We start from the raw sequence: 13,387 nt of genomic DNA on the forward strand, positions 1-13,387 counted from the left end.
TCCCAGAGCTTGCAAAGCACTGTTGTGTAGAACGGGGGAAGGTCATACAGCACCCACCCACCTGTCCACCCCTCGACAAAGAACCCCAGAGCTGATGAACAGTGTAGGTGTAGGGTAGCCGTACTGAAATGGTTAGGAGAAAGGGGCCTTCTCATCTAGACCCAGTGTGGACGACAGTCGCTGCAACCGCTGGAATAGGAACGCGCCTGCCTCGGGCATTAGGATCGTGGAATGACTCTGGCAGTTTCGCCTGGCCTGGGCAAGTAGCTCATCTGGGAGAACATTGCTGTGGTTTCCAGCACATTTGTGGAAAGTGTGGTGGTGGTCACCAAGGATAGTCTGGCCTTTCCTCACATTTGCTGTGCTCCTTGTACTATTTTTCAGGGTCCAGAGGCTGGAGCAGCAGTACATAATGACAAGAATACATGGTCGGGGCTGGGCGCTGGGGAGGCAGGGAATCTGGTGAATCCACAGCATAGCCAAACATTGGGAATGGACGGGACAAGGGAGATGTGTTTGTGCAGCAGAAACTGGACAGACTTGGGGCGCCTGGGTGGCTCTGTCAGTTAAGCGTCTGCCTCCGGCTCAGGTCATGATCCAGGGTCCTGGGATCGAGTCCCCCATCGGGCTCCCTGCTCAACGGGAGCCTGCTTCTCCCTCTCCCTCTGCTGCTCCCCCTGCTTGTGCTCTCTGTGTCAAATAAATAAATAAAATCTTAAAAAAAAAAAAAAAGAAAGAAATTGAACCAACTTATTCTCTTTTTTTTAAGATTTTATTTGTGAGAGAGAGTACAAGCTGGGGGAGGGGCAGAGGGAGAGGATAAAGCAGAGCCCATCGCAGGGCTCGATCCCACAGCCCTGAGATCATGACCTGAGCTGACATAAGAGTCAGATGCTTAACCGATGAGCCATCCAGGCACCCCCAGACTTACTCTTAATGATAACGATTCTTATATTTCAATTTGATTACATTAAATGTGTATGATGAAGAGGCCCCATGTCTTAAGTGGCTAATTTACATTTCTAAGTTAGGGTTTGTCCTAACACTGTACAAAAATAAAGCATCCCCAAGCACAGCACTTAGGGGCCTCAGTGGTGATGTAAAAGTAAGCTTGCACTTGATCTCTGAATCCGAAATCCAGAGCTGCAGGTGGTCGTCAGGCACATCTTACCAGTGGTGAGGGACCTGTCCTGTGGGCTAATCCTGAGGGACCTACCAGGGAGAGTCTAGGTAGGCTTCGAGTCACAGGAGAACAAGTGCAGACAGATTCTAAAGACCATTTGCACTCTCCTAACCCCTCCTGCAGGGTGACAGGTGAGGACTACATGTCCCCTGACGTGGGACAAGAAAGATGTGACTGTGGCCAGCAATGTGATCTGAAGGGGAGGGGAGGAGCTCCTCACATAGAGGGTGGCTGGGATGGCCTTTCAGGTACCATTGCCCTTAAACACAGGTCTCCTGGGGAGGATTGTGGTGGCGGGTATTGCTCTTTGAAACAGAAAGGGATGTAATTAGCTTGAAAGTGAACGTGAAGCTCTAAAGACGGATTCGTGGGTAGAGATAGAGATTTGGGAGCAACCTGCTGTTGAGAAAAAAGGAATGGATCACACAGAGAAAGCTGAGCACACTTACAGGCTTTGGAACACAAACACACAACACTTTGCTGTCTCCAGTTGGAGAATCTCCCTTCAGCTCCGGAAACCTTGGGGCCCTTTGCTGTGGAAGCCCACTCTGGTGGGGTGAGGACAACAGTAGTAGCGTTTGGGTGGAGCCCCTGCGTGGCATAGGAAGTTCTTCTGGGAAGGATTGGACTAATGAAGACCAAAGATCTCTGAATGTGGAGTTTGATTGTACACATTTCCATCCTCATTCCCCATTGAGCAGTTGCTTGTTGGTTTATGTACGGCCTCTTGAAGCAAATCGTTAGTAGATGGCTTTATTTTTAAGGCCAGGTCTAAAACGTGACTGTGAATAAATTCTTTCTTGACTGAGGCAAAAAGAATAACTTTGATACTGAGCAGTGGAAAGAAAACCTACAGCCAGTTCTGCTTAATGCAACGTATGCATTCTTGAAAATTACCACTCTATGCAAAATCATGCACTAAAAACCACCAGACTTAGGTGGGAAATGGATAGGAGCCCAGCACTCAAAAACTGTGTCATTGGCATGTTTAAAAATAAGGAAGGACCCTAATAAAAGTGGTACTATAGTTGGACATATGAAATGGTTAAGAAAAACATAAATACTACAATAAATGTGGCACTTTATCATGAAAGAGGCATGCAGTTTGCTGGTGGAAGTGGGCGTGGGAAGGGTTATTGTGAGGCAGTGGAAGGGGCATCTTGAAAGCACACAGAAAGCAGGGGTGGCTGGTGGAGGTGTGTGTTTTGTGTGTTCCTGCCCAACTAGGGTCACCTGAGTTGTGGTCGTACATTCAGCTGTCTCCCGACAAAATCAGGCATAAACAGAAGGTGAAATTTGCAATATGCTCAGAATTGTTCCTAATAGATCAGTCATGTTGGAGCAAAACATTATAGCAGCCCTGACCATGCATTACTGTCTTTTATGAAGACAGCTCAGAATAAGCATATATGGCCTTAGACCCAGAGATTCCCTACAGACAGGGACCTGTATTTGAAGGAAGTGGAGCAAAGAGACTTTTATAATTATTTATAAAGTGTTCATTCATTTAACAGGGTATGGATAAAAGGGATACTAATGTTTAAAGCCTCCCTTTTACTTCCACGTTCATTGGAAAAGTTTTCTGTTAATGATTTCAGTTTGCAGATTATATAATCTGAATAAAATGGTAGGCATTTGTATGGCTAAATAGGATTAGGTTTAGCAGATGTGGAGGACAGTGTTTTGAAATGCTAAACTCTGTAAAGGAGGGTTAATAATTCTATAGACACTGTAGTGCTTGTTCTGTAACTTTAGACTAAAGAAAGTAACAGCTGGTTTTGAACTTTTCCTGCAACTCAGACCCATCACTGCTTTAACAACATACTACATTTACGAACTTTGGATTAAACAACCCTAAACTATAATACACTTAGAGAAATAACAATAAATCTTTACCTATTTAAAAATAATATCCCAGAAATGTTTGTCTGGATTTTGGTTGCTATAGTCTGTTTTCAAGTAGTCCTTCCCCTGACGTCAGTAGTATATTGTAGAAATTTACAAAGTACGAAGAATATAAAAATCACCCATATCTCTGTCACCAAGAAAGAGCCATTACTAACATTTTCACATATTTGCATTTCTAATAAACTCACATGTAAATATTGTTGATTACACTACTTACACCTTTTGATATCTTTCATTTTCATTTCTGTGCTGTATAATTTTGGGAGTAACAAAGTAAAAGAACACAAGCTTGAGAGACAGATCTGCAGATACAGCCCCACTTTCAGGTGTCCCCCGATGGATTTAAATCAGATTTATGTTAAAAGCTTGGCATATGTAACATATAATGTAAATGGTAGCTCCTGTAACACACTTATGGACCTGGATGTTAACAGGCTTCATGAACATCCTGATGATGTGTCAGGGGGATGGGTTGGTCATTGAACCATTTCCTTACTATTAAAGTTAGAGCTCTTTACAGTTTTTCCATTTTAAAAAGTTATTTGAATAGCTTTTATATGTGAAAACATGCCCTCATCTAATTTCTTTTTCTTTTGTTAGAAATAGAATTCTAAGAGTGGAATTACAAGGGCAGAGGTTGGTGGACACACCTTATAAAAATCGCTCTCCAGAAGTGTATCCATTTATGTATGTGTGCCCTTCACCAGTCCTGATCTAACTGCCATATTTAAAAAGGTTTCCTAGGGCGCCAGGGTGGCTCAGTCAGTTAAGTGTCTGCCTTCAGCTCAGGTCATGATCCCAGAGTTCCGGGATGGAGTCCCACATTGGACTCCCTGCTCCACGGGGAGCCTGTTTCTCCCTCTCCCTCTGCCCCTCCTCCCCTACTCGTGTTCTCTCTCTCTCTTCCTCGCTCTCTCAAATAAATAAAATCTTAAAAAAATAAAAGGTTTCCTAATCCGTAGGTAGAAAAGGTCATTTCATTTTTTATTTATGAGATCAATTTTTTGTGTTTTGGTGTTTTTATTCCTTCAAATGAATTTTTCTGTTCTCATCTCTGTGTTTTATTTTGAGTAAAGACATAGACTGTTTAAGAAAATTAACTACTTGATTTTTCATTACCACTTATTGAATGATCCTTACCGACTTATATTTATCTGTAATGCCATAGATTGTCATCATCATAGGAACTAGTCCTAGGTTAATTCTAATTGGTCATCTTCTACACTAAAACCATGCCCTTAATAGCTATACATATATAATTAGCAAGGTGCATTTCACTCATTTTCTTCAAAAATTTCTTAGCTTGTCTTCCAGCCAGATCTTAGCCACTGAGATTGCAATTGGAAGTCTGTTAGAATTAAAATCGAGATAGATCACTTTATATTATTTGGTGTTAATAAAATGGCACTGTGGTGTCACAAGTCATAAGTAAATTGGCCTGTGGTTTTGTTTTGTGTCATCAGTGTCAAGTCCTACATCAGAGTTAAATTCTCTTCTTCACAAAGTGAATCTGGTAGATGTCCTCCTTTTCTCGGAACTTTGAAGCCGTGTTCCTCTGTGGTCCACGGCTCCTACCTTGCCCAGTCCCAAAGCACTTTTCAGAGGCAGTTGTTCAACTTTACTTTTATCTTTCCTCAGTTATTCTTTCTCTTTGTTTCTGTTGTGTCCGAGATCAGCCTTGAGAATTCGTATTTTTCCAGAAAGTGGTCGATTTCTTGAGGATACTATCATGTATTATGTAGTGCACACAGAGTGGTTTTTACTCACTCTGGTTTGTTTGGTGTGGTTTGGTTTTTTTTTTTTTTTTTTAAGATTTTATTTATTTATTTGAGAGAGAGAATGAGAGAGAGCACGAGAGGGAAGAGGGTCAGAGGGAGAAGCAGACTCCCTGCTGAGCAGGGAGCCCAATGTGGGACTCAATCCCGGGACTCCAGGATCATGACCTGAGCCGAAGGCAGTCGCCAAATCAACTGAGCCACCCAGGCGCCCAGTTTGGTGTGGTTTTGTGAGGCAGCCAGTTATTGCCTCCTACTTATAGTTAATTAAACCTAGCTACAGTCTGTGCAGGTTCACTTTTCCCCATATGTTTACCACTTCCAGTGCTCTGCATTCTTGGGTATGTCCAAGCTTCTGTCAGCTCTCATTTTCCTTGAAAAACTTCCTTTAGCATTTCTTGTAATGCAGGTCTGCTGGCTACCAATTTTCTCTGCTTTTGTCTGGAAAAGTTTTTATTTCTCTTTTGTTTCTGAAGGACAAATATGCTGCATGTGTGTGCTGTATGCTATTTTTTACTTCCTGCACTTTTTTTTTTTAAGATTTTATTAGAGCATGAGTGGTGGGAAGGGGCAGAGGGTGAAGGAGAAGCAGACTCCCCGCTGAGCAGAGAGCCCGAGGTGGGGCTCAATCCCAGGACCCTGAGATCATGACCTGAGCTGAAGGCAGATACCTAACCCACTGAGCCACCCAGGCGCCCCTACTTCCTGAACTTTAAAGATGCCATGCCTTTTCCACGGTCTTCTCTACTTTCAAAGATAAATATGCAGTTGTTAGGTTGTTCTACCTGTAGGTCTTTTTCTCTCTCTCTACTTTGAAGATTTTCTCTTTATCACTAGCTTTTGCAGGTTGATTATGATGTGCCTTACTTTTGTTTTCTTTGTGTTTATCCTGGTTGGTATGTGTTAAGCTTCTTGGGTCTGTAAGCTTCTGGTTTTCATCAGATATGGAAAACTTTTTTTTTTTTTTTTTTTTAGATTTTATTTGACAGAGAGAAACACAGCGAGAGAGGGAACACAAGCAGGGGGAGTGGGAGAGGGAGAAGAAGCAGGCTTCCCGCTGAGCAGGGAGCCCGATGCGAGGCTCGATCCTAGGATCCTGGGATCATGACCTCAGCCGAAGGCAGATGCTTAACGACTGAGCCACCCAGGAGCCCCAGATATAGAAAACTTTGAGCCATTATTTCTGCAAATGTTTTTTATACACATGCACACACTGTTTCTTGGACTCAAATTATACATATGCTGGATTGTTTGATGTCATCCTAAGGGCACTTGGGTTCTACTGTTTGGTTTTTCTTTTTTCTCTCTGTGCTTCATTTTGGATAGAATCCAGTGATAGGTCTCAAGTTCTCTGATCTTTCCTTGTGTAGCATCTAATCTGTTAAACATACCAGTGAAATTCATATGTTCATGTTGTCATTTAAATTCTTGAGCACACTGAGGTGACTTACAACCATTTTGGAAATGTGCTTTTCTGTTACTCCATCCATCGCCTCTCATTTTTAGATCTCTATTAAATGATTTAATCTTAATCATAGGTCCGATTTTTTTGCTTTGCATGTCTGTAATTTTTTGGCTGCTAAATGTTGTGACTTTTACATTTTGGGACACTGGTTTTGTACGCTTTTAAAAGTGTTAGTTTTGTTCTGACAGCCAGTTGTTAACTTGCAAATCAATTTGATCCTTTCAAGGCTTATTTTTAAGTGTTGTTAGTGTAGTTCTAGAATATCCTTTGTTCTAGAGCTAGATTAGTTCTACTACTGTTATGTGCCTGTTCCGGGATCTCAATCCAGTGCCTGGGTGTTCAGTGAAGTCTCTCCACTCTGGCTGGTGACACTCCCAGCCCCACGTGCACTTTGGCAATTATATGGCTTATAGGTAATTTTTTCCTCAAAAGTTGTCTGCCAAACCTTGTGGAGTTTCACCTTGTGCATACTCAGATTGGTGTTCAAGAAAGACTCAAGAGGATCCCTAGGCAGTTCTGGAACTTTCTGTGGAGCTCCCTCCTTTTCAGTACCCCACCCCACAAATTAGAGCCTCCTGAGTTCCTCCTGATTTTAGGACTTTTGCTGGGCTGTCCCTTGCCTATACCTACAGTGTGGAAATGGCCTCCAGGCAAAAGCCTGGGACGTTGTTGGGCTCACCATGCTTGGTCCCCTTCATGCTGGGAACATGGTCCTGCCCTGCCTGTTGTCCAGCATCTGAAACAGTTGTTGGGTAGATTTTTTTTTTCCCCCCAGTTTTCTACTTCTTGCTAGAAGTGCAGCTACTATTTCTTAGGGTAGAAGCAGAAGGCACGTTTCATTTTTAGAGAGACATGCTTTTTGAAGCAGTGAATTCTAACAGGTTAACAAACACATGTTTGAGGGGATTCTTTGTGCTCTCAAGCATGTTAAAAGAATACCATTTATTAGGAGAGGCACTAAAATGGGTTTGTTCCTTGCTGGCTTTTCACCAGTAAATCCTAGGAAGGCATTTAGTAGTCTCTGAATCCAGATCCTGAAGGAACAGTCAGCTCACTGAGAACATTTGCTCCACTTTGTCATCAGAGCTTTTGCTCTAGGGAGTCACAGTAAATTTTCACACAGTTTACATGTGGAGGGCATTTTTCCCTGAATCTCAGTGTTTACCTTTTAGGTTGGTCATTAGCAGTTGATTCTGCTTTAAAGCATACTACTTGCTGTCCCCAGATTGGCACCAGGTGATCAGCCGTGTGACGTTGGGCAAGCCACTTAACTTCTCATCCCTGCGTGGAGGGAGCCGGGCTGATGGGACTTGAAGGGCCCTTCCATTCATTTCTTCAGTGAATATTGAGTGTTCCAAGCCCTGAGGGTACATTAGCAAAGGAGACAGGGACCCTGCTGTCACGGAGCTCAGTGGAGTAGGGCAATAACATATACACCATGAATCAAAAATCAAATGAGGAAGACATACCTTTGGTGAGGAGGGCTATGAGGAAAACAAATGGGGGCAACGTGAGTGGTGCTGGGAGGGGCCCACATTAGAGGGGCGCTCCATAGAGGCTCGTCTGTGGACGTGATGCTTGAGCTGCCATCCAAATGAGCAGGAGGAACCAGCTGTTTGAGGCTGTAGGGCAAGGACATTCTAGGCAGAGGGAGGAGCAAGTACAAAGGCGTGGGGTGAGCACAAACCCGGAATGGGTGAAAGACCGCCATGGCTGGGTTGTCATGAGTGAGGGGCTAAGGGGTACAAATGACAGTGGGGGAGGAGCTCGGGGGGGGGGTTCAGGACCCAGCTCATGCTGGCAGTCTGATTCCAAGACTAGGCCCTGCTGTGAACACTTCTCTACCCACATAGGGCACATTTCGATGTCACGTGGCCCCAGAGGGAAATAACAGAGGGTCCCAGGAGTCCTGCTGGGGTGGGTGTGGTGTTGAGGCACTGGCAAGGTCACAGGGCCTAAAATCAGCAGGGACCATGATGGCAACAGTGAGCCAGTGCAGTTTTAACAAGGAGATGAAGGCCAAGTTCAACAGTCCTGATCAGCATGAGCCAGCATGAATCCATTTCCACATTTGCAGAACCACGGATAGCTCCGTAAGACCTGTTGCCTCGAAGAAAAGAAAATGGGCTTATTGTGAAGCGCACATTTAAAGGGGACATGGACCCCATAGCCTAGAAATCCTGCTTCTGTGGAAAGAAGCCCCCAGGAAATCTGCCTCTAGGGTTAAGGAATGAGTGCCTTTTAAACAGGGAAATAAAAGAGACTGAGAGAAGCAAGAGCAGTTCAGGGGGAAAGGGGGCCAATCCAAAGTCAGCAGGCTTTGTCCTGGCCGAAGGCAGCCACCCCGCCCTCAACAGCCCTTCCCCTGTTTGCTGGGTCCTTCTCACTGTGTTCTGATACAGCGCCAATTAATTCATTTCGGGGTTAGTAACTCTTAAAAATCCAGACACTCTCACCTGTTGTTCCGAGCATACTGGCCTGTGTTGTCTCCCAGAACCCCCTCCTCCGGGGCACACTGCAGCCTCCAGTCCGTCCCCACTCACTTGCTTTTGTCCCATCACCCTCGCCTCCGAGTCAGACGGCCACCGGCTTGCCTCTCTGCGCAGGATGGCTCCCCATGGGGTCTCTTTTTAGGCAGGGAAGTCGTCATTGTCAGCTGTCCCCTCCTCCAGATCAGCGTCCTCTCACCTGGCAGTTGTAGTTCTGTGCTCCTTAAAACAGCATGTTAACAGATTCTTGATTTGAACAGGCATGCTTTTTTATTTAACAACTTTTATCTGTCTTTCATTATATCCTGCAGTCTGGCTTTTTTACCCTTAGCACTGCAGTGACACTGCTTGCCCGAGTTTATTAATGGCTTCTAACCTCCTATCCATTGCCTCGCCTCCATTCTCCTCCACCTCTCTGTGGCGTATGCCACCGTTGACACATCCTCATGGCCACAGCATCTTCCCCTTCCTTTGAGGGGAGCCTCTTACTGCCTTTCTGCTTCCTCGCTGCCTCCTGGCCCTGCACGTGGCTCTCCAGCTCCTCGCTCTTCCCTTTGGAGCTCCTGCTTCTCAATTCAACCATCATTTCCAGGCACCAGCTCCCAAGTACTCATCTCCACCCTGACTTCTCTGGCCCTCACTTCTGATCTCTGGGGCATCTACACCTGAATAATAGCTGTAGATAAAATTGTTCTCCTCCCCTGGCTACGTGAGACTCCCCTGTGGTGCCCCATCTCCTGGGCACCCAGGCTTAATGGTTTCAGGGATATCTGTGATCCATTCCCTGTTACCCAGGAAGTCCTCTGGTCATGTTGCCTCTAGCTGCAGTGGAGTGTGTTGAGGATGGTGGACAGAGAGAACATAGATGAGGAAGGTTCTGATGAAGGAGAGGTTGAAAGTTAAAGAAGAAGGATCCTTGCTAGCCTCCTCAGATTCAGGATACCCTGTGTTCCTGGTAACAGCAGCCTATCAAATGCTCTTTCAATTGGAAATACTTGCCAGCATTGGAATGACAGGGGCCAAGGTAGTATTAGCATTTATTGCAGTGTGGATCGGTAAAATGGATTATAGAACATCCATTCAGTGCACTGGTATGCAGCCTTAGAAAAGAACAAGGAAACTGACCCATTAAGACAAGTTCTAAGATACTGTCAAATGATAAAAGCAAGATAGGACAAAATACTATGTCTAGTGAACTACCACTTGTGTTTTTTAAAGGAGGGTGGAAATCTTTTTATTCTTACTTGCTTATGTATACGTCAAGACACTGTGGAAGAATCCCAGCAAACCAGACTCAGTAGCTAACTGGAGGGTGAGGGTCCTGGGCAGATGGAGAGCAGAGGTGGTGGGAGGCCTCTTACCATTAATAGATCTTTTTACATTTGTAGATTCTTGAACCGTATGCACATATTAGAGGCTATAGCCTCTTCCGAAATTTCAGAAAATTGAATTTATTTTTTTTTTTTTAAAAACCTCTGAAGTATTTCTACCAATTGAATGAAAGTCCTCTTGTTTTACCAAGGAGATTATTTGACTTCTCTAGATGTCCATTCCTGAGTGTTTTCTGGTGGCCTTGGCTTATTTTCTTTCGCCGTGGAGGAAATATTTCTGACCCTCCAAGAACCTCTGCTAATTTTATTAATAAAGCTTGATCCAGTTTTCTTACATTTCTTTCCCTTTCTTCTCCTACCCAAAGGCTCTGTATATTCATTACCAGGTGAGATAATACTCAGACAGTTCATATGACTAGGACTATAATTATTCATTAATACTTGAATTCTTACTCTGATGTAACTTGATAACTCTAGGAAAGCATTAAATGAATCTCTTGCCTTTATTATAAGAAATATTAAGATCAGGAGACCATGTGTTTAAGACATGGTTTAAGACAACCACATGGATGCTGAGAACTGACATAGGAGGGAAAATTAGCAGAACACTTTTATGTGGCAGGAAAGAGCATTGTCTTGAAATTGTACTTAGAAGGCTGTTTGAAAATGTGGAACTGGGACCAGTGGGCAGAGAGCAGTCACATCCCAAGGCATCAGAAGAAAGAACTGAGAGGCTTGAGTGCCCCCCAAGGGGGCGTGGTCTGCAGTGGCAGCTACAGCACCACCACCTGTGGACCAGCAGAAACAGGTGGTCACGTGGCGCATCTGTACACACCGATCTTGCATTCAGAAAAAGACATTTCAACTGAATGGCTGTGGCTCGAATAATAATATTTTCTTGAACCAATTTCCTTTTTTCCTTCAACTTCTGAAGCCTGGAATAGGTACTCTTCGTGAGACCCCTTCTTTTTTAATCCCATTCTCGAGAGGTCTCAAATTTTGTAGCTTCTTTTCAGCAAGTACTTTCTATCTTTATTTTTTAGGCAAAATAAGCAAGAGGATGATTTCCTTGTCAGACTTTGAAGGAAAACAAAAGCCTTTAAAAGCAGACGTTTTAGGGGCACCTGGGTGGAACAGTCGGTTAAGCGTCTGCCTTCGGCTCAGGTCGTGTTGCTGGGGTCCTGGGATCGAGCCCCGCATGGGGCTCCCTGCTCAGTGGGGAGCCTGCTTCTCCCTCTCCCTCTGCCCCTCCCCCTGCTTGTGCTTGCTCTCTCTTTCTCTCTCTCACTCTCGCACTGTCTCTGTCTCTCTCAAATGAATAAATAAAATCTTTTTAAAAAATAAAAGTAGACTTTTTAACAGCCTTGCTTTTAATACATGAAGTTGGGGGTTCATAATAAGCACTTTTACCCAATTCAGAGGTGACACCGGGGAGGGACTTAGTAGCTGGACATCACAGACCACTGTGATTTCAAACTCTCGGCAGGTTCGTCTCCGTTTATGGATGCGTTAACAGCCAATGGAACAACCAACATACAGACATCTGTTACAGGAGTGACAGCCGGGAAAAGGAAATTTATTGACGACAGAAGAGACCAGCCTTTTGACAAGCGGTTGCGTTTCAGTGTGAGGCAAACAGAAAGTGCCTACAGATACAGAGATATTGTCGTCAGGAAGCAGGATGGCTTCACCCACATCTTGTTGTCAACAAAATCATCAGAGAATAACTCACTAAACCCAGAGGTGAGAGACGTTCCTTGAGCTGATTTGTGCTTCATGTTTCTCCACGCCCTTGTGTCCGGGGCCTGCTTTGCCGAATCAGTGCTCTTTGGGCCTTTTCTAACTCGCCTTCTGGGCGGTTGCGCAGTCCCACCAGAAGGTAGGAAGCAGGGGTGAGGCTGGGCGGGCTTGCTCCCTACCGCACTGCGCCTGCGTGCTCGTGCCAGTGCAGCTGGGGCCGAGCATGCCTGGGGTCTACCTCCATGCCCCGGGGTGGGGCTGTGCTGGGCAGGGGGAGCGGCCACCTCCAGGTCACCAGCTCTCAGCCTGCGGGCCAGGGGGGCCTATCCAGACTCGCATATGAAGTGCATGTGGGCACATGCTTTTCTTTAGCTTTGTTCAGACAAGATTAAAACGGCCGGGGTCCCAGGCCCTTCGTTCCTACGGATCCTCAACATCGTCGTGGAACTTCGTTCCCGCTGCAGGGACCTGGGCACATGTTCGTTGCCGGGAGTACCAGGCAAAGCTGGCTTTCAGGGATCCCAGGAGATAGGTGCTTGCAGAGGTTCAGAACAAACTCTAAACTATCTAAGATGGGAAGTACTGGAACCCGAGCTGTGCCCCCATAAGATTCTACATTCTGGCGGTTGTTTTCCACTTGTGAGCAGCTCAGTCAAGTTTTTTTCCAGACAAGAAAACCAAACTACACAAAGTTTATATGTCTGGCCAAAGTCACATGACAAACCAGTTCAGGGCTAGTTCCTGGTACGTTTTTAAACTGCAGAGTCCCTTCATTGGTTATTTGTAAATGCTTCTCTATAGAGATCATTTTCGGTGGTCTTACGCCCTTCTAAAACGACTCCGTGCCAACGTGCCTATGCACCAAACTTCTGGGGTTTCTGTCCCATGTGTGGTAGGCTAGTGTTAAAAGGGGGAAAAAAAAAAAAAAGGGCAGGGAACCCTAGTTTCTTTCAACTGGTTGAATGTGCCACCTGCTGTCCAAACTGTAGAAATGCCAAGTGGATATCCTGTGTAACTTGCCTCATCTACTGAGAGTCCCAATGATTAGAATATTACGGTAACTCAGATTTCCGTGTCTTTCTAGTTATGCTCTGTTCGTAATTAGTTACGTAACTTACACTATCCCCAGCATTCCCCCTCTCTGGTTATAGAAAAGAAGAAGTTTGTGAATTATTTAAATTGTGGTAGACAGAGGGGACGGTATCCGGCTTCTTCACTTTCTCTGGGTCCAGATTATCCAGGAACAAAATGCTTTTAGGGTTCCGTATCAGAAATACTCTTTGCCACTTTCCCTTCTGGTGACTTCCAGGTAATGAAAGAAGTCCAGAGTGCCCTGAGCACAGCTGCTGCCGACGACAGCAAACTCGTGCTGCTCAGCGCGGTGGGCAGCGTCTTCTGCTGCGGCCTCGACTTTATTTATTTTATCCGGCGGTTAACAGATGACAGAAAAAGAGAAAGCACTAAAATGGCGGAAGCTATCAGGTATGCATAAATGA

At 44.9% G+C, this 13,387-nt stretch overlaps 1 protein-coding gene across 7 annotated transcripts in view; it reads left to right on the forward strand.

Annotated features, from left to right (window-relative positions):
* The window catches only part of CDYL (chromodomain Y like), a 228,455-nt gene that overhangs the window by 197,991 nt on the left and 17,077 nt on the right, over window positions 1–13,387 (forward strand). For 6 of the 7 annotated variants that reach the window (XM_073877531.1, XM_073877535.1, XM_025890920.2 and 3 more), the window contains 2 exons: window positions 11,638–11,894; window positions 13,201–13,373. In XM_073877531.1, coding sequence (XP_073733632.1) covers window positions 11,638–11,894; window positions 13,201–13,373 — 430 coding nt within the window. The remainder of the gene's footprint in view (window positions 1–11,637; window positions 11,895–13,200; window positions 13,374–13,387) is intronic. The other variant, XM_073877533.1, reaches the window with a different exon arrangement.

This window comes from Callorhinus ursinus, unplaced genomic scaffold, assembly GCF_003265705.2.
Source record: "Callorhinus ursinus isolate GAN/ISIS: 27379988/994484 unplaced genomic scaffold, GSC_fseal_2.0 scaffold26, whole genome shotgun sequence".
In the NCBI taxonomy this organism is placed as follows: Eukaryota; Metazoa; Chordata; class Mammalia; order Carnivora; family Otariidae; genus Callorhinus; species Callorhinus ursinus.